General features: G+C 36.2%; 1 protein-coding gene across 9 annotated transcripts in view; it reads left to right on the top strand.

Annotated features, from left to right (window-relative positions):
* Window positions 1–25611, top strand: part of LOC121316271 (nuclear receptor coactivator 7-like) — a 49265-nt gene extending 23654 nt beyond the window's left edge. For 3 of the 9 annotated variants that reach the window (XM_041251242.1, XM_041251241.1, XM_041251240.1), the window contains 14 exons: window positions 1188–1232; window positions 4899–4978; window positions 5661–5768; window positions 5894–6004; window positions 7826–7951; window positions 8088–8272; window positions 9782–10596; window positions 11055–11223; window positions 18599–18746; window positions 20925–21050; window positions 23285–23437; window positions 23702–23797; window positions 23902–23975; window positions 24531–25611. In XM_041251242.1, the coding sequence (XP_041107176.1) occupies window positions 1188–1232; window positions 4899–4978; window positions 5661–5768; window positions 5894–6004; window positions 7826–7951; window positions 8088–8272; window positions 9782–10596; window positions 11055–11223; window positions 18599–18746; window positions 20925–21050; window positions 23285–23437; window positions 23702–23797; window positions 23902–23975; window positions 24531–24666 (2372 nt within the window). In that variant the 3' untranslated portion in view covers window positions 24667–25611. Of the gene's footprint in view, window positions 1–1187; window positions 1233–3545; window positions 4102–4898; window positions 4979–5660; window positions 5769–5893; window positions 6005–7825; window positions 7952–8087; window positions 8273–9781; window positions 10597–11054; window positions 11224–18598; window positions 18747–19853; window positions 20096–20924; window positions 21051–23284; window positions 23438–23701; window positions 23798–23901; window positions 23976–24530 lie in introns of those variants that run through there. The other 6 variants (XM_041251247.1, XM_041251243.1, XM_041251245.1 and 3 more) reach the window with 6 other exon arrangements.
* The last annotated feature ends 499 nt before the right edge of the window (window positions 25612–26110 follow it).

Raw genomic sequence — 26110 nt, 5'->3', positions numbered from 1 at the left:
ATTTTTGTCTGTTTTCAGATTAAGGGAAAAGGTGAATGCCCAAAGGGAAATACATAAAATGCTGAAAGGGCAAACCTGAATCTCTTATAATCAGGCAGATATAAAGATGCTAATAGACCCTTCTTGCCCTTCTTACATTAACATGTGCTTGAAACTGGAAAAAAGGTGAAATGGGTACTTCCTGTTTGCAAAATCCTTAGACCAGCATGACAGCCTCTATCAGGAGAGTTCTGATACTTGTTAGACACACTTTTCAACAAAGGATAGTTTAGTTGTATTGCCATGTTTTCAAAGAGATATTGTGTTAATGCAATTTTTTTATTTGAATATTAAGATTACAGATATATCGTAAGCAGAGGAATGATGCAGCAAGGTTGTTTTCAGTTGCATATAAACTATATTTTTATAGAATAAGAAACTTTTTTGTGATCATTAACCTCAAGCAAAATTCTCTCTTAAAAAAATAAAATAATAATAATAACAACATTGTAGTTTCAACATTTTGCACAAATGCAAAAAGGGTAAAACAAAAAACAAACAAAAAAAAAAAACAATTAACTCTGGATTGTCTTTTTCCTTGGATTGCATCATAATGCCCTGTAAAATGTGTAAGAAATTATATTTGTAAGATGGGCATTCTTTCTTTCTTTTTTCTTTCTTTCTTTTTTTGAGTTTCTCTTTGATCAAATTCCTCTTTTTGTTTTATTGTTGATGATAGTGAATGGAACTAAAAGGTATGCTGACTGGGTCTGACAGGCAGTGAGATCACTGGTGTATGTTTGTATACTGAAAATAATTCCTCCAACTGGTCATATCTCAGATACTGACTTCTCATTTTCAGTTTATGGAAATGCTGTCCAAAAACAGTACTCTTCAGTTTGACATGTGTCCCAGTATGGCAGCAGTATTGTGAACATGTGACCACCTTTTTTGTTTGTTTTTGATTGACCAGCTCTTTCAGATATTCATTTAATGTATTCTATTTTTTATAAAGCATGCAATTACCTGAGAAATAAGATATTCTTTACTGAATTAAAACTCTTAAGTAGCTAAATAGAAATTTGATCTAAAATCAAGAATCTATTGTAAGGTGGTTAAACTGTGGTTTAATTGATATTTTTATTTCTTTGATGTTTCTCTTCTAAAAAATATATTTCTATTTCACTTGATATGCTGTCATGGTCAAGGAGCTGTCAGAAGCCACCTTTGCAATCTGCTTTACAGACCATATTGTAAGTGGTTAAACCCTGTTTTTTCTGATTTTCATCTGCAATTAATTTGGATTTCCTCACAGTATATAGCTACCAGCATTTGTTTTTAATTTATTTGTCTTTCTTCTAAAGTTGTTTGGAGCGTAATCTGAGTTATTTATGTGTGTTAAGAGTGGGTCACCAAGTAAAAACTCAGTGGGGCTACTGTAGTTCCCCATCATGATACAACGTAGCTGGACAGGCGCCCAGCGAATATTCCTAGTCAGGCCCTCCTGTCCAGGGTTCAGTAGCTTGTTAACATCTGTTGCTTAGGGCATACATGAAAACAGTTTTTGTTATCTTACTAATTGTCAATGTAATTTAGCTGTTTAGCGGTTACTCCCATTCAAGTGCAATGACCATTAATCAATCACTTTTGCAAGGTTACTGTGGTTAATTCTTTACTGTCTTTCATTCCATACATGTCTGCACTTGCTTTATCTCTCCAATCATTTTAACCCTACGTTCTAATTATGATCAGTACATTTTACTCTGGTATGATTCCAAACATATTTGCATCCTGTAAGGCTTGTGGGCACAGCAGTAAAGGACACATTTTACTTCTTGTTCATTTTTTTTAAAAACATTTTTGGTTGGAAAACTTTGTTGTTTTTTTTGTTTAATTTGTTGTGTGGGGTCATCTTGTGTGGACAAGAGGCATGTTGCTTGCAGGCAAAATTCTACAATCCCTGCTGTGACCATTTAAAAAAAATAGACCTAAAGAGTTATTTTCTGCCTTGTACTGTAAGTATACTAAATTCAAATTTAGCTGGTTATAAATACTGATTGTTGATGAAACTTTATGTAACCGGTTTTTAGCCAGCCATGAGCTACACCCGCCATTATTACTGTTGTTGTTTCAGTAGTCATAGATATGCAATTTAAAAATATTTGAAACATGTTTTACACAGCAATCAAAATAATTGCTTCCTTTTGTTGAATGCTGATAATTATAGTATAAATGCTTTGTTGGTTTTTATATTTATTTATTTATTTATTTATTTTTTTTTTTGGGGGGGGGGGGGGACACACGACATAGACACGATACAACTATGGACGTTTCGGGCAAAAGCCCTGTTTTGAGAAAGAGAAGGAAACACGGTGTTGTAGACTTGTTATCGTCAGTAATTGTGTGGATGATGTTATGATTGTCAGAACAGTATTGTTCAGATGCAGTATGTGGCACTAGTCTTAACAGAGATGGGCAACTGATTCACCGATGATCGTGGATATATTGGAGGCTTACTCAAGTCTAGTAGTTTATGACGTTACATAAACTCTCGATTGAATTATTTTCCTGTAAATCACTGAAGCTATCTGTTATTATATATTTATGCCAGTATTGCATTGAAACTACTGCAAACAGAAGCTAAGGTATTTAAGGTTGATATAAAGCCACTTTGAGGATTAGCCAGTCTGAAACAATGGAATAGACCACAATTCGTAATAAGGCTTTTTAACAATGTGAACATGGAATGTGTTTTAATTAAAATAAGCGATATACGTTTGTTTTGTTTGAAGATGTCACATTCTGGCTCGCATATAGACAAGTTACTGAACTAAGTCAGACTTAAATTATGGAAACGAAAAGCGATTGTCACATTCATATAGAATTGCACCTCGGCTCCTTGACGTTCTTCTGTAGGCTGTTTATCCCTTTACCTTACACATTTGTTAATGGTATGTTGCTCACTGCATTTACTTGAGGTGTTTAAAAGGAGCATTTAACTGGTCCATACAAAACACATCACAATATCTACCAAATGTATGCCACCTGTAAAGTTGCAGCGATTGCTACCATGCATGGTGTACTGCGCAGTGCTGCAAATTTAAATGGTTTATTTTTTCATCTTCAAACTACCGTCTAGAAAGTTGTTGTAAAAAAAATGTATTTTGTACATACTATATATTATTTATGTCTGTTGCCGTAATATGGTTGGTATAATTCCATTGCTGTGTTTTTACTAAATTATTATCAAATTAACAAAATAGATATGGAGTTTATAAACTATCAATTTACATGTGAAAATCAATGGTCTTATTATGGGCAAAATGTATGCAGATAATATTGTTGAACAGTGCTTTTTCTGGCGTTTTTGCATAGTTTTTACATTAAGTCTTTCACACTTCACCCCCTCCCCCGTAATTATGCTTTATTTTGAATGATGCCTGTGATTGACAGGCGCTACGTGCAGTACGTGAGATCTGTGAGCTGTGAACTCGAGAAGGCGTGCTATACTGTTGTTTACTTGACCTCTTGCTGGTATCTAAGGCCAGTAGTGTAGAGGTGGAACTGGACAGTGTCAGTACTGCCAGATACAGCCAAAACCACGAGATTATTCTACATACGGAGACGCAAGTAGATTGTACTGAACACTCGTCATTTTTGCCACATTGCTTCAACTGTTTTCTTGCGGGACGATAAAGAACACATCAGTTTGATGTGCGCAATATTTTAACAACGATTTTGCAAATGGAAACTATCATGGGAAAAATTACTTTCTGAATTATTTTTGCGGTTTTTAATAGGACGGCCCTCTGGTTTTCATGATGTTTGCAGCGGAGTGGTTGGTGATACAGGACCACGTCGAACTCTGTAGGTGTGAACCCTATAAAGAAAATCAAGGCCCTGTACCAAGGACGGGTTTTGTTTGTGGTGTAACGAGCTCTCAGCCGCCTGATTACAGTTCTATTGTGGGGAGTTTGGATTCCGTGAATGATGAGACTCTGTTAAATAAACCGTTTCATTTTTGTGCTTCATCTCCGAAACCAATTTTAAATGCACGACCCGTCAAACCAATTAAACCATATTGTTGGTCAGTAGATTGTATGCAGCTTTCTCTTGGATCAGGTAGGAAACGTAGTTGCATTTTTTTTTTTTAAATATATATATATTAGTCGTATCTGTATCAACAGTTTTTGTAAAGATCATTTTGTTTCTCATTCAATTCATAATGTTTTTTTGGATTTTGTTGAACATTTTTATAAGTTATTTTCTCCTTGATAGATTTTGTTACAAAGGTGAGTCGAACAAAAACCAGAAATAATGTGTAGCCTAATGTGCAATATATATATAACGCACAGCCCAACAGGGAGTCAACGTGTTCCTTAATATAACGCCACAGTTAGCTTATTTATTAAACTGGTTCTTCAGTCAAGCTCAGATGGGATCTTACAAAATCCAACGTAAGAGGCAAATTAGTGCACTAGCTCATTATAAATAGGTAACTAGGTCATAGTGGAGTTTCTTTGCTTTGCTGCCTTCACCCTTCGTTGATCATTGGTATAGTTGTGCCCAATCACAATGGATGCAACCATGTTGTATACATGTGCAAGAATGTATACAACAAAATCCAGCCTTTACTTCACGAAAAACACACTAATGGTGGGATTCATAATTGTCTCCAGAAAACTGACTTTAATCCCAGCAATTTTATAGTCATTATTCTGCAATCAGTTGTAATTGGTTATATAAAGATTTACTGTCAGTGGCCTTGCTGTAATCTGACCAGGAAAAACAAAGTTCTACAGAAGATGCATTTTGAATTTGTACACTTACAGTGCAGTCCTAAGGAGCTGGCGGTGTGAAAAATATACTTTTTATTTGGTGTTTGGCTAGATCTGTTTGTAATCCTTTCTGCTTTTCAGATGACAATAGAGACAAAACCCATGAAAAGAAAGAGAAGAAAATGGTGGTCCAGAAACCAAACGGCACAGTGGAATATATCGTAAGCACCGGGCTTGGAAAAGCCAAAAGAACATTAACATTATAATTCATTATGTTATAGTTGTTTTAATGTTAGCATGTACTCAGTTCTGAAATAAATATGTTTCCCAACGCTGGTTGAGCGAACATTCTTGGAAAATGAGGTCAGTGTGCTTATCCTGCAGATATTCTAACACATTTAATTAATGCACATCCCCCACCAAATTGCATACGTCAGTACTGTCATGTAAAATAATCTTGACTTGCATCTACAGCTGGTAAAATGTGGTCAAAGATGAATCTAAAGTGTAAAATAATTAAGTGACCCTCTATTAATAGCATATGTGATACTGTTGCAGCTTCAAAACACATTTTGCAAAACCATTAGAACGATGTGGCATAATAAATTGAATAATAATTGCACAGTGTAGTGTCAATTTTTTTTTTCTAGTTCAAATTATGTGACAGTGACAGCTGTACGGATGGCTAGTCATTATATGAGGATATAATATTTGACCAGTTTTGTTTTCTACATGTTCGGAGGTCATACACCCCCAACATGTTTTGTAATCTGTTATTCCTTTTGAGTGCACGCTCCTTGTTGAAGCTACATTAGCACAGAATCTTTCAGTGATTCATGTTTTTCCCATAATCCAATTAGACACGTCAGTAATCTTTACACCCTCACTTTCTGTTTCGTGCAGGCTAAATCCCAGGACACTCTCAGCTGCATTGCCTTGAAGTTTAACATCACCCCAAATAAACTAGTAGAAATCAACAGGCTCTTCTCACATACCATCGTCACAGGGCAGGTAAAAACTCACCTTATGTCAAGTATACCATTCACCACGTGTGTATGTGTGTGTGTGCTCTATATGTGTTTTTCTGATTGATCGATAACCTTTTTTTTTGTTTTTGTTTTTTTTGGTCCTTGCAGAAACTTTATGTGCCTGTTATGGACCATGATTCCAACAGAGCCCGTTCGCTCAGCTCAGACAGCCCTGCTTCCCCAGTATCCTCCTCCGATGCAGAATATGATAAACTACTGGTAAGAACACTGCAGCCTTACTGTGCTTGGGTGTTCAAAGAGGAGGAAGCTGGTGAAAACCAAAGTGTATGCCAACTGTACAGAAAATATTGTATAACTGTTTAACAGAAAGAGATAACATTGGCAGAGCAATAGTAATAATATTTAGTTTTCTGAAATATTGTGGTATTATGCCCTGCTGGAGATGCATAACTGGTTTCACAAATACTTTAAATTTGAGACATCCTCTATATATATATTCATTTTTCTACACATCCTACCCCACAGCTTCCAAGTGAAAAAAATATTCTAGAAATGTGTGGAAAATTTAAAAATGAAAAACTGAAATAGCTTGGTTGGATAAGTGTCCCGACCTAAATCAAATCGAAAATTTGTAGCATGACTTGAAGATTGCTGTCCATCAACGCTTCCCAATGAACTTGACAGAGTTTTGTAAAGAAGAATGGTCAAATATTGCCAAATGTAGGTGTGCAATCCCAACAGACTCACAGTTGTAATTACTGCCAAAGGTGCTTCCACCAAGTATTAACTGGGGGGGGGGGGGGCCTTATCCAATTTTGATCTTTCAGTTTTGTATTTTTAATATACATATTTTTTTCTCAATAAAACCTTTTTCTCCTTAACAGTGTGGCGTATGGTGTGTAGATAAGTGGAAAAAATCCTTATTTAAATGCATGAAACTCTGAGGCACTGACACAACAAAATGTGAAAAAAAGTTCAAGGGGGTGTAGACTTTCTATAGGCACTGTGTGTGTGTATATATATATATATATATATATATATATATATATATATATTAATGTATGCATGCACACAAAAGGTTTAAATGATTTAAAAAATGTATACCTCGGAACGTTTCGGACAAAAGTCCTGTTTTGAGCTGTGTAGAAAGAAAAGGAAACTCGATGTTGTAAACTTGTTATTGTTCAGTAATTGTGTGGATGATGTTAAGATTGTCAGAACAGTATTGTTTAGATGCAGTATGTGCCACGAGTATTAACCAATTCTGATCTTTCAGGTGTGTGTGTGTGTGTGTGTGTGTGTGTGTGTGTGTGTGTGTGTGTGTGGTGTGTTAAAAAATTAAATTACACAGGTGCACTCCACTTAGAATGGACTCCAAGGGGCAATGGAAAAAACTGCTGTGACTCATACTTGCACAAAATAGTTAAAAAAAACTAACTAATAAAACAGTACTGTATGTATTCAACTGTATATATTAAACACAAAACTTCTGCCTGTGGAACAGAAACTGTACATTTTAAAAAATGGTATTTGAACAACATTTAGATCTTTTTAACATCATGTAATCAAAGAAACTACAAAATGATACTGCAAAAGTCTACTGGAAGCCGTAGTAGTACAGTATTTCATGTTAGATTTCAAAATGTCACATTTTACGATTCTGTTCAGTTATTCATTAAGTGTATGAAAAACTACAAAGCGGTATGTAATTCAGTATGTTAATGTAACATTATTCAGCAGGTTTCATTCGACTCTATGAAGCAAAATTAGTTAATTGTATAGGGTGATGAAAAACTTTTGGCCATAGCTGTATGTCTCACTTGCAGATTTGTTTACATATATCTAGAGAAATGATTATCAAATTGTGATAAAACTTGCAAAAGACACTCTGTATCACTCATTTTGGATTCTATCAGGTTATATTGAGACCTGTCTGTCAAACCTTTTATATTTTTACACATGCATACATACAGTGGAATTTGGCTATTGTGTATAACTTCCATGGCCGGCGGATGTACAGTATGTCACTTGCATAATTTGCAGTTATTCACATGAAAAAAATATTGATAATAATTTCAGGACGCAGACCTAGCCAGAAACTCATCAAAGCCCATCCAGAGAGTCCTATCGTCAGCTTCTGAAGAAGAGGAGCTGGTGACTGTCAAGTTTTTAAAAATGAGCTGCAGATATATCACAGACGGAAAGGTGTGTGCCAGTCTGTTTGCTTTAAAACCCTAAATCTGCTCTCCTGATTTTATTGCTTTCACTCCAGCAAAATCTAGTGCTTCTGGGGTTTTGTACAGCATGTTTATTGCAGGGCTGACTGTTTCTTTGTTTTAAGGGAGTGGTCGGTGGAGTTATGATCGTCACTCCAAACAGCATTATGTTCGACCCTCATAAATCGGACCCGCTGGTGATCGAGAATGGCTGTGAAGAGTATGGTCTCATTTGCCCCATGGAGGAGGTGCTCTCTATTGCCTTGTACAGTGACATCTCACACATGAAGATCAAAGATGCTCTACCATCGTAAGCACTTTGTTTTCAAACTAAATCTTTTTATTATCTACTACAAAAGGGGGGCATACAGTTAGTTTACCTCATGTTATAAACTGTTCCATGGTTTATAGTTACAGAGTTAATTTGAGAGAGCCTTTATAAGGGATAATAGATTAGTAGGAACTGTTCGCTAACTGTCTGGTTTTGCATTAAGGGGTCATCAAAAATTACCTCAAAAATGTACATAAAAAAGATCGCAGGCCCTAGGTTTACAAAATATAATTACTCACCCTTTTAATATTTTTCTTTCTATGGTTCGTAAGAGGATCATTATCTGTAACGTAATTGGATCATGGATTTCCAAAGTGGTAAAAACTTTATTTTTCTGTATGTTTTAATAATAATAATAATAATAATAATAATAATAATAATAATAATTGGTGATCATTGTCCGGGTGTGGGACGCAGGTATTGCTTAGCTTTACATATTCATAGATTTCCATTTACTGAGAGAGGCAGCTCAGTTATATTTTATTTCAAGTCCTCCAGCATGTTGGTGTGTTTACTGTATAGAGAGAAAAATACATATCCGTGTCATACAGGATTGTATTTTGTTGCCTTAATTTGTCAAGAGGTTATATTTTAGCAACTACATTGCAGAAATAATAATCCGATTTCGCAATGAAATAGTATTGCGTGACCTGCAAGATTTTTCAATCTAGCTGTATTTTTTATTTGTTTTTAGTTTAAATGAGCTTTTTTTGTGTGGTGTGGTATAATTGTGTAGCACTGACCTTTCTAACCACACTGCATCAGAAAGGAAACTGACAGGCCCACGAGAAGAAGAAGAAACAAGCAGGCAGGTTATCTGGGATTTACGTACCTGTTTTTAACCATTCACAATTCTTCTGGGCACCACTGTACAATTGGGCTTTGCTCATGTGAATGAAAATTCATGCTCCGTTGGCTAAAAGGATCTTGAGCATGCTATTCGGGTCACTAGTTGGATCATTTTAGCAGCATCTATTTTGGCCTTGTATTTGCTTGTTAGTAAAACTTGTTGATGTTACCCTTTCTTAAATTTACTAATTATTAAGTGTAAAATGAATACATTTTGCTTTAAACCTTGCTGCACAACAGTTCTGCTACCCTTGTCCAATATGTTAATTGTAGGGTTAACTCTGTTCCTTTACGGTTGGTGGAGTCACTCCAAAAAATATAATGTTCGACCCTCCTGTTTTTACTAAGAGTGTGCTATTTTATTTATCATCAAACATATTTTTGTTTCAGTCAAAACAATAAAATAAAAAATAAACAAAAAAAAGCACAGCCTATTTGTTTGTCAACATCCAGGCTATTATTTTTGTGTGTGTGTGTGTGTGTGTGTGTTTCACTATTTGAGTTTTGTTGCTGTTTTGTTTTATTTTGTTGTTATACAGTAGTTGTTTTTTTTTTCCATGTTCTTTTATTTTTTCCATTTTTTTTTTTTTTTTTTTTTTTTTAATTTTCCATGCACATTCGTCACTTCTCTTCGAACAGCGACCTACCAAAGGATCTTTGTCCCCTGTACAGGCCTGGAGAGTGGGAAGACCTTTCTTGTGATCAGGATATCAATCCTTTTAGCCGATTCCAGGCCAAGAATAAAAAGAAACGTCGGGCACACCTTAGTGAGACCGTCACCCCTGTCTTGGACAGTGCAGAGAAGTCTCACTCAGATGAAGGCTTTACTGAACTAGAACCACCTTCCTCCCCAGCCACAGGTACATCACATAGTGGGAAAGAAACCAATGGCATTCCTGTTGGTATCATTAATGGGATTGATGCAAATAAAATTACAGTGAAGCTGGAACCTTTTGCAATAGAAAAAGATCAGTCCGTTACATCATTAGCATCAGTTCAGGAATCCTCTGTAAACCCTGCAGCTGCAGGGGAGGTAGAATTGAGAGATGACACTAGTTTAGTAAGTGGACACTCTAAGAATGTTACTCCAGAACCACCCATTCATAAACCTTTCACAGACATTCCCAAAGAGGACGAGCAGACTTCACTGAAGGGAAATGAATTGCCTGGGCAAGGGAAGCAAGCCCAGGGTTCTCCTCCCATGAGAAAAACCTCCAAAGTTGACTTCATTGACACAGAGATGCTTGGCAGTGGTAATAACAACGCATATTCAGATACATTTGCAAAGGAAACCACTGTGGCAGAGGGCACAGGGGCACACCAGAATTCCTTGTCTGATGCACTGAATGGAAAGGGACCACTGTTAAAATCCTCAGAAGAAGGAAATCAGCAGAAAAACAGTGAAGCAGAATTGAAATCCTGGCTACTTAAAAAGATAGAGGGACCAATTGAGGGTAAGTTGTCCTTTTTTCATCCCAGTCTTTTTTTTTTCATAAACAGTACGTGAACTGCTTTAAAATCAACAAAAAAGAAATAGGAGATATATTTACATAAGTGTGGTAGTCGTTAAAATGAGTAGTGAACCAGTATAGGATCCCTGATTTAAGATTAAGCAGCACCCAAATCAGCAATGGTTGTTCACATTTCAAGGTTATACAGTAAATCGACAACAACAATAACACCATTCAGATCTCAATGACAGGTTAAAATAGTACTCAGCTAGATTCCTTTTATTTTTGGGGGAAAATGTTCCCAAAGAAACAGGGCGATTTGATGTGCAGCGATCAATGTATTTTTTCAACAATCAAGTAAAAGTCAAGTGTTCAGTGGCATGTTGATTTATTTTTAAAAATCAAAGACAGGTAATGCATGCTCTTTTATAATTATCTAGCTGCATCCTTTCTCTTGTTAGATATGCTGCCATCAAAAGAAGAGAAAAGCAAGACGCCCCCAATGTTCTTGTCCATCAAGGTGGGCAAACCTATGAGGAAGACCTTTGCAGATAAGAGCATGGCTCCAATACAGCATTATGCAAGGAGAGGGAAGCAGCCTGAGTATTGGTTTGCTGTTCCCCAGGAAAGGTGAGTCCCCTTGAACACATTCTCTGTTTAGGGATGTATTGTACCTGTGGGTAAGCATATCCTTGATGGCAAAACAGCAAGGCTACATTATACTGAAGAAGTTATTCCTCATAATGGGATGGTTCACAGTGACCTACTTTTCACACTACTGACACCTGTTTGGCTCAGGTATTAAGGGCAACATCTTTTGAAATGCTAGCTCAAATTAGATTTTGAGTTTGATCAGACTATGCCTGGGCATTTGGTGTGAGATACGATTATGCTTTATGTGTTTTTATATGTTCTGGTTGATGTTTATCTACCTTTTATCTGTGTTTATTTGTGAACCAGTGAGCTGCTTCTCACTGAACTGTTTTTTTTTTTTTTTCTAAATGTTAAAAAGGGAAGAAGCATTTCAGTACTTTGTAAATAATGTAAATTACGTTTTACATAGAGAATGTCTGGAGAACCACGTATCCAGTTGTGAGGGTGCTTAGTACATTCTGTAGCAAGTTATTGAGAGAATCAGAATGGATATAATGGGGTGCTTCTCAATCTGCCCTTACTGTACATACATATATGTCACAAATGATTTCACATATAATTAGAGAATATCTTCTGCAGTTGTGATTACAATGTTTACCCCAGATTATTGAGAATCCAGGGATGTATGTAGAAACCTGTTTCTGTCTATGGATCATGGTGTCTCATGATACTGAGGGAATCTCTTTTACTAATATAGCCTACTTGCTTCAGGGGTTACCGAATGGGTGATTTTTTGTACAACATTAAAAAATGGAGAGAAGTAAAATATACTTTCAGGATTCTTTTGAGATACAAATTAAAGTTATATTTGAGTGTAATGCAAGCATGTTGAACCAGGGTTAAAAGTAGAATTGACAGTCTTTTTTTGTTTATTGGAAAAATGTAAAAATAGGCCTCTCCTTTTGAGTGATTTTTTTTGTTTTTTTGTTTTGTTTAATTAAATAAATTTAATAATTTAGGGAAGAGTGCATTACTTTTTATTTTATTTGTTTATTTATTTTAAATCTTAGTTTTCATTAGCAATGTATTAAAAAGTAATCGTTAAAAATGGTTTTTCTACCACATGTGTGATAGTGTGACTGCACAGAAGACTGAGGTGTAGCACCCACCACCCACCCACCCCCCCACACACACACCCACCCACCCACCCACACACACACCCACCACCCACACACACACGCACACACCCACATCCACATCCACACACAAACAGACACACACGGTCGAATTGGGTAATGTGCTGTGAGTTATCTTAAGCCTTTAAGGACCGTGATGGTGTAAACATGATCACACTGAAGTGTCATTCTGAGCCCGTGATCAGTAAACACAATTAAAAACACAGTTCATTTCTTTGTCTAGCCGGGCACAATACTTGCTAATATATTAATGTAATTGTCACTGTGGTGGAATGTCAGGAATCATACGTTATTTCAGTTCCGAGCCCTCGGGGTAAAACATTTTTCTTCCTCTATCTGTATTTCACAAACTGAAGTAAAACAGGTCAAGGCATGATTAACCGTGAAAAAGGCTGGTTTTGAAGAACAAAAAAGCAAACAAAAAAAAAAGGATTTCTCAACTGCTGTTTCCATGAATACAACCCCAGAACGTAAACCCTAAGGGACAGAGCTGAATGTCAGATTGAAGTACATGTAACACAAAACATGTAAGGGACACTAAACTTGTAAAATCACAGCATGTTGGAAAATCCATAAGTGAACACACACTATCGTCTTAGCAATATTTGCTGCTTGTTTAAACTAAAAATGATGTAGATCTATCCATGCATGCACAACATACAAGTTAAGTGGTGCATTTGGTTCAGTTCTAACATATCTAGGCAACTGAAGTATGTGCATGGGATCGGACAAACAAAATGCTGAAGACTTTGTCAGTGCCAGTTAACTGAAGTTAATAATCAGCTGAAAAAAAAAACACCTTTTGTATTTTTCAAATGGCTTTTATTCTATGTCTTAGAGACCTTTGATCATTTTAAACAAAGATATTATCTTGGCTGAAAAGTTGCAGCAAGTCACTGCCCAAATGTAACTGGTGCTCCAGACTTATAACCTTTGTGCTTACAGTAAGGAAGCCTTCAGTAGCTCTGCAGAAAAATGGGTGATACTTACATGCTTTACAATACGTTTCTATATATTGTGACCAAGCCCCCAGCTCGGCCTTGTCTGCACCTTTTACAATACTGACCCAGACACAGAACTGTGAGTTTTAGCGCGGTTGCACACTTTTATTAAACACAAAACAAAATAAAACAAACAAAAATCTAACTCCCCGCGGTGTACCAAATAAACTTCTAGTTTTCTTAACTAAAGGGTTTGGGGCAGTTAAGCCAACAAACCACTCTTTTTAATTTAACCAGACTGGGCAATTCTTCACTGGTTTTCTTCTCTGGTTTAACTCCCAGCACTTCGTGTCTTACCGGCTCCCTGGCAGTCCCCTCCTAATAGAGCTTCAGGTTCTCTTGTTATAGGACGTGAGTGTTCCCTATTGGCGCCAAGAGCAGCCACATTCTCACATGTATTTAGGTAGGCTGGGGATTAACCCCATCCTTGCCAACCACCATCAAAATACACACATTAATTAGAGACCCTTGTGCCAGACAGTATCTGTCTGCATGCGAAACTATATGGTGCCTGACTTAATATTAATGTCACGTCTGCTGCGTTTTGCAGATTTTCACGTACTCTTTTTATTCGGTCTTATTTATTTTCTGTTTACTCTGCACACACTCTTAACTCAGGGGAGACATTAGGAGGACAGAGATGTTATATACTCCTAGTGGTTTATGTTCGAGCACTGGACGAGCTGTAAGTAAGTCCATATAACCTTTATTTAATCGAAAAGAAAGACACTCAAGACTCATTCATTTTAAGTTTTAAGAATCAGAGCAATGCTCCTTCGGTTTATTAAAATGCTTTTAATATTTGGAAAAAGGTAGGTTGATCAGACCTCCAAATTCCAACACAAGCAGTTTATAAGCACCCACTTCTATATTTCAGTTTCATTCAATATGACACTCTCTTAAAACCAAAACATAGCTTCAAAACCTTATAGCAATGCAACCAATACATGTAGGATATAATAATGTTAGTAATATGCTTACCTCCTATTATAAGGAAAAGTAGCTTGAACAAAGGAATCAGTCTGGTGGAGATCTGCAAGTGATGGACCACTTCACCCTGTCAAGCAAAGGTCTTGAATGTGGTACCCTTTTGCGAAAAGTGTGAGTTTTTATAGGATTTAGAGGAAAAATTTAGAGCCTTGTGCCAACAATTAATAAAAATATAACACCTGGTCTACACATCCAATCATGATCTCACCCGCTCATTTATCGACCCTTCCTCTATCTAAAAAGCTAGGTGAAACAAAGAAAATAATATTATTTTGAATATATGAGTGTTGTCTGAAATACATACAACACTATTAGTTATGATTATATTGATTATATGTATTAATGTCTAATAATGTATTCCCTCATGCCATTCTATTCTTCAAATTAGTTTTCCTTCTCTCTTTACAGGTGTGTGCTTAACAGATATTATAGGGAACTTCCATCTTATGTTTTTCCCAATGTAGAGTTTCTCTTCATGGATAATCTATTTGTTTTTTATTTAAGTGTAAGATTGTAATGTCTCTGTCCTATGAGTTTCCTAACAGCACGAATTCAGCTGAACTGCGGACAACCTCCTATTTTTTTCAGCTGCACAAAAACCAGCTAAAACCAGTTTTCTAGTTGTGCGCTTAGCTTTCCAATTTCCAGCGATAATCAAGGTTTTTTCCAATGTTTCTATGGCGAGAAGACACTCTAACCTTGACGCTGTTAGATACGAGAACTTCGCTCTTCATGTCAACTATCCCTCCACTTTCTGGCACGACTTCAAGACAGGCTCACAGCAAGTTATAAAGTTTTTACTTTCTTAAAACCCATCTTCTATTCTTTTTCTTAAAATTACTTTTTAAGCTTCTTATTTTATATTTCAAACAACATCTCTTTATGTTGCATCATCTTTTAACTCAGAGTCAAACTAGACAGTTTACTCCCTATAGAACACGATTATTAACTATTTTAAATGCGAACCTATCTTGATGAGAAACAATTTTATGTATATTATTATAACAGGCAGTGTTAAGCATACGGTCTTACATGCACAAATAGTTTATAGTAAAAAGCAAGCATATTAAACCTTATTTCAACATTTAACAACATTTTCTTAGGCTAAAAGGGTGCTGCAGAAACTTGCATTCAATTCTGGGAATCAAGCCCATTTTGATAAGAAACTGCCTAAAAACTGGCCACTTGTATCAAACTATACCAGCTTCTACTGCATGATTTTATATAAAGAAAATACATAAGTTTCACAATTAAGAATTAAAACAGCATTACGCATTACTTTTGATGACACACTTACACAATTTTCCAAACTAAAGATTATACAAACAATACAAAGGATTATAACACATATTATTGCATTAATACATTTCATTTTAAATTCTCCAATCCATGTCCGGGGTTTCAGCTCACTCCCAGCAAGACTCCACTTCGGTCTCAGGTTCCACTCGGGTAGGCTTATTGAACACAATAATAGGCTCTCGAATCCATCGTCTCGCATCACAGGTGTGAGTCGCCATGGCCTTGACTTTGTACCTACAAGACACTTGTACACACTTAGTAGGGACACCTTCCTCACATTCTAATTTTCCCAGATGCGCCCATTTTACTAAGTGACCCTTTCACAACTCATGCATTCAATCCTGTTAATATCTTTTTGGGTTTACATTTAAATGAGAGAAAGAAATACCTACAGAATCATTGCATTCAAACAAAATTCTACAGTGTTTAGCCAAATGACTGCATTTTACAGAGCATTAAAAAAGGACCAAAAAGAAAGTACGCAGAAAGAGTACACAGAACTGCAAACGCAAGTCAAAAAGGAAGTTAGAAAGGCCAAGAGAGAAATAGAAATGAACATTGCTAAGGGAGCTAAAACCAATTCCAAAATGTTTTTCCAATATTACAACAGCAAGAGAACATTCAAAGAGGAGATTAAATGTTTAAGAGATACAAATGGCAAAATCGTAGAGGAAGAAAAAAAAATAGCAAATATGTTAAATGATTACTTTTCACAAGTTTTTACAAAGGAAGATACTGACAACATGCCCCACATGTCATCCAGTTCCTATCCAGTTTTAAATAACTTTAGCATAACTGAGGCAGAAGTGTTAAAGGGACTAGGAGCTCTTAAAATAAACAAATCCCCTGGGCCGGATGAGATCCTCCCAATAGTACTCAAAGAAATGAAAGAAGTAATTTACAAACCGCTAACCAAGATCATGCAGCAGTCTCTTGACACAGGGGTGGTACCGACAGACTGGAAAATTGCAAACGTAATACCGATCCACAAAAAGGGAAACAAAACTGAACCAGGTAACTACAGACCAGTAAGCCTGACTTCTATTATATGCAAACTTATGGAAACTATAATAAGATCCAAAATGGAAAATTACCTATATGGTAACAGGGTACTGGGAGACAGTCAACATGGTTTTAGGAAAGGGAGATCGTGCCTAACTAACTTGCTTGATTTTTTTGAGGATGCAACATCGATAATGGATAATTGCAAAGCATATGACATGGTTTATTTAGATTTCCAGAAAGCTTTTGACAAAGTCCCGCACAAAGATTAATTCTCAAACTGAACGCAGTTGGGATTCAAGGAAACGCATGTACATGGATTAGGGAGTGGTTAACATGTAGAAAACAGAAAGTACTGATTAGAGGAAAAACCTCAGAATGGAGTGTGGTAACCAGTGGTGTACCACAGGGATCAGTATTAGGTCCTCTGCTATTCCTAATCTACATTAATGATTTAGATTCTGGTATAGTAAGCAAACTTGTTAAATTTGCAGACGACACAAAAGTAGGAGGAGTGGCAAACACTGTTGCAGCAGCAAAGGTCATTCAAAATGATCTAGACAAGATTCAGAACTGGGCAGACACATGGCAAATGACATTTAATAGAGAAAAGTGTAAGGTACTGCACGCAGGAAATAAAAATGTACATTATAAATATCATATGGGAGATATTGAAATTGGAGAAGGAATCTATGAAAAAGACCTAGGAGTTTTTGTTGACTCAGAAATGTCTTCATCTAGGCAATGTGGGGAAGCTATAAAAAAGGCTAACAAGATGCTCGGATACATTGTGAAAAGTGTTGAATTTAAATCAAGGGAAGTAATGTTAAAAACTGTACAATGCACTAGTAAGACCTCATCTTGAATATTGTGTGCAGTTCTGGTCACCTCGCTATAAAAAAGATATTGCTGCTCTAGAAAGAGTGCAAAGAAGAGCGACCAGAATTATTCCGGGCTTAAAAGGCATGTCATATGCAGACAGGCTAAAAGAATTGAATCTGTTCAGTCTTGAACAAAGAAGACTACGTGGCGACCTAATTCAAGCATTCAAAATTCTAAAAGGTATTGACAGTGTCGACCCAAGGGACTTTTTCAGCCTGAAAAAAGAAACAAGGGCCAGGGGTCACAAATGGAGTTTAGAAAAAGGGGCATTCAGAACAGAAAATAGGAGACACTTTTTTACACAGAGAATTGTGAGGGTCTGGAATCAACTCCCCAGTAATGTTGTTGAAGCTGACACCCTGGGATCCTTCAAGAAGCTGCTTGATGAGATTTTGGGATCAATAAGCTACTAACAACCAAACGAGCAAGATGGGCCGAATGGCCTCCTCTCGTTTGTAAACTTTCTTATGTTCTTATGCCGGACAAAGTCTGAGCCCAGTCACTGATGACTTGCTTTGGCACATATTACATGCACAATTAACAAGAGGCTTATGTTTTAATTTATGTGTCAGGGTTACTTCTGCACCATGTACAATAGTTCTGGATCTGTACACATTGTTACTATACACTTCTTTCTGCTCACACAAGGTCACTTTAGAAGGGATGCCATTCATCCAGAATACAGTAGGGGGCCAAAACTTACTGTTTTTCGTATCAGCAGGCACCTAACTTATAGTTTGTTTATCATCATTAGTGGGCAAACTCAATACAACTGAATCTGAATCAGTTGATGAACCATGAGCCTTAGCTACTGATACTCTCCATACAAAAGGATTCAATGTTTTACTAACCAGCCTAGCTGATTCAGCGTTATTTGCGACATTGCACTGCTGGTAGGGCAGGGACGTGTTTGCCATTTATAGTGGGTCAGTAAACAATATAAGGATAGTGCTTTCATTTAGACATTTTGGCTTTACTTGTATATAGTAGTTAACTATATTTATAGTAATTCACAGGGTTCACTGTCTAATTGCCTCCCAGGGTGGATCACCTGTATGCCTTCTTTGTACAATGGTCACCAGAGGTCTATGGAAAAGATGCTAAGGAACATGGCTTCGTCGTGGTGGAGAAGGAAGAGCTTGACATGATTGACAACTTCTTCAGTGATACAGTTCCCAAAAGCTGGGAGGTGAGCTTTTCCCCATACTGAATGACTGTCTGGACTTTAAAACCTGTTGTGCGTTCAATAGGGAGAAGGGTATAGGATGTGCAGAGTCAGGTTGCTAAGTGTAAAATGCAAGGAGTGTATTAGGGGATGTAATAAAACAGTGTTTTATGGGTCATGAACAGACCTGTTTAGTTAAGGAATGCTAAATCCACTCAAAACTGCAAATCGCTCGTATGGTAAAGAACAGAAAACTCCAATAAACTGATACAGCAATATGTGTATACCTGTTTTTGTTTAATTTTCAGTATCTGTCAATGAAAATATTGAATTAGTTATCCTAGGGCTAATAAAAAGCATAATATTGAACAATTTTGATCAACATAACTTCTTTGGCATTTTATGCAATGTTGGCATTAACATAGTTGCACACAGCTATTGTTTTTAGGTTAAGCATAGACCATTCCATTTAAAAATAGTTCATAAATGGGTCAGTCTCCAATACTTGGTACCAAAAGTAGGAACATACAGTCAAAATGTAAAAATGACTGTGCAAGGTATAAGACTATATATAGTCTTAAGATAAAAAAAATGCCATTTTCAATTCACTCCCAGTTTTATTCAATGACCACCCTACTATTCACCATCTTTACTTTAGTGAAAGTGATATTTCAAGCATACCAACATAACAATGTTGGAAACCCATGTGAAAAATGCTTGGGTAAAACAGATTCCCACTTAGAGAAAAGACTGAAGACGCAATAAAAATAAAATAAAGTCTGTTGATTTGTGGTAAAACACTGGATTACAGTAATTCTGAAAAGTATGTGCATGTTCACTGCTGCTCGTATGTTACATATCCTGATATTGACTGCAATGTGGAGTAGGTCATTTAAAATATTCTTATTTTGGATTTGAATATGTTATATTTGAAGAATAAAAAGCTTATGTTGTGATATAATAATATTGAAAAGCAAATGTAAAATTCTGCACTGTCTATACATTAAGAAGAGGAATGAATGGCACTCTCTGGGAGGACCTGGGTGTAATAATCAGTTTAAGAGCTAGAGGAAGCAGTTTGCTGTACATACCATATTTGGCTAGGCTACTTCCTGTTGCATTCACTTTCTGTTTTGAAAGAAATAAAATCTCCTGAGCCAATCAGATTAACTGTGTCAGAAATCAAACACCGACATGTGCTCAAGACTAGGATTATAAAGTGTGTGCCTTAGAGAGTGTAAGTGATAAACGCACGTGGAAGTCAGGTTACAGTAGCAACTGAAACTTAACCATTAGCAATGAGGGCTCCTCCAGTGCCGCTGAATATCAAAATTGTGTACTTTGCCAAAGATAATGAAGAGCCTTATGTGGAGGTTAGTAAAGGCAGTTTATTATTATTGTTGTTGTTGTTATTATTATTATTATTATTATTATTATTATTATTATTATTATTATTATTAAGAAAGTGGTGTTGGGTTATTCCATGTAGTTTTCTGTAAATTTAAGTTTTACTTACATTTTATTATAAACTAAAACTGTTTTTAAACAGTGGATTAAACTGATTGAGAAACCTGAAATACATAATAATAGTAATATTTGTAAAGGTTTAGTTTAGTTTTGTGCCTGTGTGTGTGTGTGTGTGTGTGTGTGTGTGTATATATATATATATATAAAATGTGTGTGTGTTTTCAGAGCACCATGTTTTCACAGTTTAAAGAAGCAACAGTGTAATTTGAGAGTTGATGTTTACTGTAAGGACAGTTTCATATTAGTATTTATGTTAACTGATATGATTAGCCTCATAAACAAGCAACATTGTTACATTTATATACATTTACAGTACAGCAGTGCAAAGAAGCAAAAAAAAAAGTCACATTTTACAGTACAATATATTCAAAATTCTACATCTGACATATATGCCCATCTGTTGTGAGGCAAATTGTTAGAGTCTTTGGGGAGGGGGGGGAAATTGCATAGAAACAGTGTGAAATACTGTTGGTTTTATGAATAAACATTCGTTTTTAAAACTGTAACCCTCCATGTATTTGAGGGTGAAACTGTTATGTTTCGGATCTTTAACTGGCAGGCAATGTTTTAACATTTTTTTAATGGGGTTTACAGATATTGTGATGTTTTGGTTAATCTACAATACATAGGTGCATGTTCAGTATGGGAACTAGAACTGGAATTGTTTTTGTACAGATCATCAATGTCAATGAGGCAAGAAGACAGCAGAGCTTTAGCAGTTTTGAGGATGAAGTGGTGGAAGACCTGCTACCAGTCCTGAAGGATCACAGTGTGCTCTTAGAAGAGCCACACATCCAAAAGGTAAACCCAGTTCAGCGTGTAAACTGTTCTGTAATGTTGTGCTCTGTCAGCCAAAAGACGTCTTTTGTATTTCTGTAAATTATTTAACTAATATAGTACACTAATTGTGTAGTTCATCGGCAACTTTGTTGAAGGATACATACAAAAGCTAAATAAATACAGTTAAAATAAATAAGAATTGTGTAATATTATTTTTATGAATAAAAAAGTAATGTATGTACAGAGTTAAATAGTTAACAGCAGTAAAAAATCAACTGTATACTTTGCACGTAGAGACGAAGTTGGTTGTATGCTCAAAATCACACTGAGTCTGTTTCAATCACACGGAGTCTGTTTCAAACGGACTCGGTCTGGTTAGTTTAGTTTGAAAAAATATGTCAATCTGCTTGCTGTTCACATTTGTCTGCAAACAAAGGGACCGAGTTAGTTTCGATGTTAGCTGAAGTTGTTGTTTTTTTGGTCCGTTTTCATTTTTTTCAGGCCCGAGTTAGTTAGTGTTAATTTGTGTTAAATTTGTTTGGATCTGTTTAATTGTAGCAGAATTTTGTATATTTCTTTTGTAAAGTGCCCAGGAAAACTTGAATGAAAAGCACCATAGAAGTGATATTTGTATTGTATTGTTTTATTATTATTATTATTATTATTATTATTTGTATATAAAAAAACTTATTGTCCTATTTCTAGATTCATATTGTTGCCTCTTACAATTTTATATCGATTTACACAGAACTATACAGAAAAATTCCAGCATTTGCTGTTAAATTGTTTGAACCGCTAAATCACAATGGAGCAGTTTGTTACTCATCTTAATGCATTTCAAATTCTACTGTATATTTTCTTATCAGTTTCCTTTAAAAGGGTATCCTTTTTGTTGTTTTTTATTGCTGTTTAAAAAACTAAAAAGTATTCTTTTTTTATTGATAACTTAAAATTGTCTAAATAAAACAAGGCATTCATTAAGTAACAGTTGTATTCCCCTTAATTGTAAATACAGTAGTCCCTCACGTATCCAACTGCGATGGGATCAGAGTAAGGGCAGATATGTAAAATGTTGATGAATGAATCCTGCTTTAAATACTATTATACACAGCTGTAACAATTATTATATTCACACAATTATTGTTTTGAGATCCAGCTTTTATTAGGGAGCTCCCTTAAAGATACTTTATATTAATGCTTGTGACAGGGTAGCCGTCTGCCGTGTGGATGCGTGCATTCACTGCTGAGTGACAGGCAGGAGCTCGAGATGGAGGTTGAAGTTGATATGCCCCGCAGGCGAACAGGATTTATTTACATATCAACACACTGAACACCTCAAGTGACACTACCAGCAATGGCAGCGTACGAAGCACATACAACACAGTGTACAAAAACTTTGGTAGGATCTACAATCTCTGAACTAATCTTTTCTGTTCAATAATGAACTAACTCGGGCTATTCACCCAGCTGTCGACTTGCTTATCTCTCTCTCTCTCTCTCTCTCTCTCTCTCTCTCTCTCTCTCTCTCTCTCTCTCTCTCTCTCTCACTCACTCATACACTGCTGAAGAGCTTGGTCATGACACATATAAATGGTTAGGGCGGATATGTGATTGGCAGATACACACAGATTACTGCACTATTATTTATTTATATATATAGCCTGATTCATGGGCCATGATCCTGCTAAGCCTGATCCATTACTAAAAGTGTACTGTGTCGAAACTGACGGGTTTCATTTGGTATGGTTTGCTAGAAAGTGTATTTTGAGAAGTGAAAGAGTGTTTAGCATGCAGGTGGTGCTTCAGATTATATGTAGCCTATGTCTGTGATATTGAAAGTGATACTTTCAATTTCACAGTCAATACGTCAAAGTTTTTTTTTTTTTTTGTTTAAACAAAATTCCCATTCACAATGAGTCTTTCACTTTTAGTAGTTTGCTCCATAATGCAGTTATATGACTAACTTTCTGTGCAAATGCCAACTGCACTCATTGCGTTGCATGTGCTCGAGTATGTTAAAATAGTGACGCAGGGAATGAGTTACCATATGCTATATATATATATATAATTAGTAGGTATGGACTGGAGAAGAGGGCTATGGTGGAAAATTATTGACCCAAGGGAAGACTGTTGTTACCGACACCAACAGGGCTTTAATGCTTGAAGCCGCAGGCACTCTGGAGGTAACAATAGTCTTCCTGATATACTCGTAAAAACGTGTCAATCTCTAAAGTGAGGTGTGTTTTTTTTCCCAGTTGGCACAGTGTCTGCCTGCCAGGACTCAGGGGTATCCGTGGAGACTGGTATACAGTACAGCAGTGCATGGAACCAGCTTGAAAACCTTGTACCGCAACATGACAGATCTGGACAGTCCTGTGCTTCTGGTTATTAAAGATATGGACAATCAGGTGAGGCCTTCAGAAGGATATATCCATATGGTTTTAACAGTTGGCCAGCTTGTTTACAAATGTGTCCAGGGAGTCTGCAAGACAGCGGTCATAAAGCAGCTGCAGTACATTCACACATTGCCATACATAGCCTCAGTTTAAAATACAACAAATCAAAACTAAGGGCATCTGCATTAAACACTTATTGTTAGGGGTAATCTGGTGATAATCTATGGTTGAGATCACTGATTTAAAATTTCATTTTTGTTTTCATGTTCGGTGCAGGTCTTTGGGGCATTAACATCACATCCTTTTAAAGTTAGTGATCACTGTTATGGCACAGGAGAGACCTTTTTCTACTCTTTTAATCCTGACTTTAAGGTGAGCAGGTTAAACTTTGGCTTTAAACGTAAAATACTGGGTTGTCAGCTCAAGATGATCAGATTCTTATTAGGGAATGTTATATATTTTTTTTATTTTCCCAGATCTTCACGTGGAGTGGACAAAATTATTACTTCATTAAAGGAAATATAGATTCTCTACAACTGGGAGGTGGAAGGTGAGTGTGAAAACGAATTGTGATTTCACCTTCAAACTATTTAACAAAAACTGTTAAGTAATTAGACAGAAGTTTCACTGATGGGCTCCCGAGTGGCGCATCCAGTAAAGGCACTCAGCGTGGAGTGCAGAATGGGCCCTATAGCCTGGAGATCACCAATTAGAGCCCAGGGTATTCTACTGCCAACCGTGGATGGGAGTTCCCAGGGGGCAGCGCACAATTGGCCGAGCACTGCCCGGTTGGGGAGCGCTTATGTTGGCTAGGGTGTCCTCGCCTCAGTGCGCACCAGCGACGCTGTAGCTCTGAGGTGGCTAGTCGTCTCTCCCGTGTCAGGGCAACGGTGAGGGTTGAAATAAAAAAAATAATTGGGCTTGGGAGCAAACGAGAAAAACACATTGCTGCACTCGAACACATGATTTTAAGGCTTTGATTTTCTTTGAAATGTGATGAAATCCATGACCTAATGTGTGTGTAGTACTGCAGAAAATTGCATAATTACTACATTTCTTGTTTTTCCCATATAAGATCATTCTATAATAATTTGTCTTTTTTCAGAGGACATTTTGGTTTGTGGCTGGACTCAGACTTGTATCATGGCTCCAGCTACCCTTGTGAAACCTTCTGCAATGAAACTCTGTCAAAGAAAGAGGACTTCATTGTCCAGGACATTGAAGTGTGGACCTTTCAGTAAACAAGCAAAGAAAACCACTGAATGGACTGCCTTAGCTGTGTACATGGTTTCCATGCCAGGGGCCACTCTGCATTTGAGTGTACTGGTTGGTTATAATCCCCAATGCTGGCTGCCTTAGACCCCAAACACAGTGCTTGTAAGCCTTGTCTGCCACAGCATGCTGGCAAACATGAGCCGCTTTACAAAAGCAGAACCACAAAGATAGTGAGGGACACAAAACAAAGAAATAAGAGATATTTGCTTCCTAGTTTCTTCCTTTTACCTTTGTTCAAGTGTGAACACATTTACGCTCATGAGGAACCCATTAGTAATGCCAGTCATTACATGGGTTAGCTTTGTGAGTAAAGGGTAGATAAAGAAGACCTACTTTAAAATCTGTTCAGGTTACGCCCTATAAGACCTTACAACACTTGTAATATTACTGATACTGTCATACACAACAACTACATTATCAAGGGAGTTTTAGAACATAGTTGTAGTCAACAGTCATAGGCAACAGGTACACATTAGTGTACCAATTAAATCACAACTTGTGATTAGGTAGGTTTTTATCATATGCTTGTCACCTACCTCCCCTTGTTTTTGTGAGGGATTCATCTTGGATTTTTTTTTTATTTTTTATTTATATTTTTATTTTTAAAAGCAGACCTGATTTGATTCTCTCTCAGGACATTTCACAAAAAACACACAAAACCACTAAAAAATCATAAGTGGAAAGCTTCAAAGACATTTAAATGTATAGCGTAACTATTTCTGAGGAAATGGACTGTGCAAGTTAATTTTGGATCCAGGTGCTTTTTACATTTTGACATTCAATTTATAAATTGCCTGTTGTCTGTCTGTTTGCATGTTCTAGACTTATTTCTCTCCTCTACTGATTTATGGATTGAAAATACACCAAAAAGGGAAGATACTGACCATCATAAAATACTGAAAACATAAGATGTAGCCTTTTTTTTTTTTTTTTGTTTTGTTATTTATTATTATTATTATTATTATTATTATTATTATTATTATTATTATTATTATTATTATTCAAAATGTTTATATATGTTATATATATATATATATATATATATATATATATATATATATATATAATACTTTTGTTCATATATATATTATATATATCTTTTTTGTTGTTTTTAAAAAATGTACTAAGTTTTCCCTAATTATAGGGATTTTTATTTTTTATATATCAGTGCTGGCACTGAATATTCAATAAGCAACTTTTTTTGTGATGATTATGTATTTTCCGGTTATTACAGACATTTTAAATTTGTACACTGTAGAGAATGCAGTGCCAAAAGTAACGGTTTAACTACACAAGACTCTGGGTTGTCTACTTTCACAAAGCTAGTTCGAGCCAATGCTTTGTTGTGGTATGTTTGCTGCATTGCCTGTGAAAAATTATTAGGTGTAATGTTATCCACAGTCAAAATAA

The sequence above is a fragment of the Polyodon spathula genome, chromosome 5, assembly GCF_017654505.1.
Source record: "Polyodon spathula isolate WHYD16114869_AA chromosome 5, ASM1765450v1, whole genome shotgun sequence".
NCBI classification, from domain to species: domain Eukaryota; kingdom Metazoa; phylum Chordata; class Actinopteri; order Acipenseriformes; family Polyodontidae; genus Polyodon; species Polyodon spathula.
This window is presented reverse-complemented; position numbering and strand designations above follow the sequence as displayed.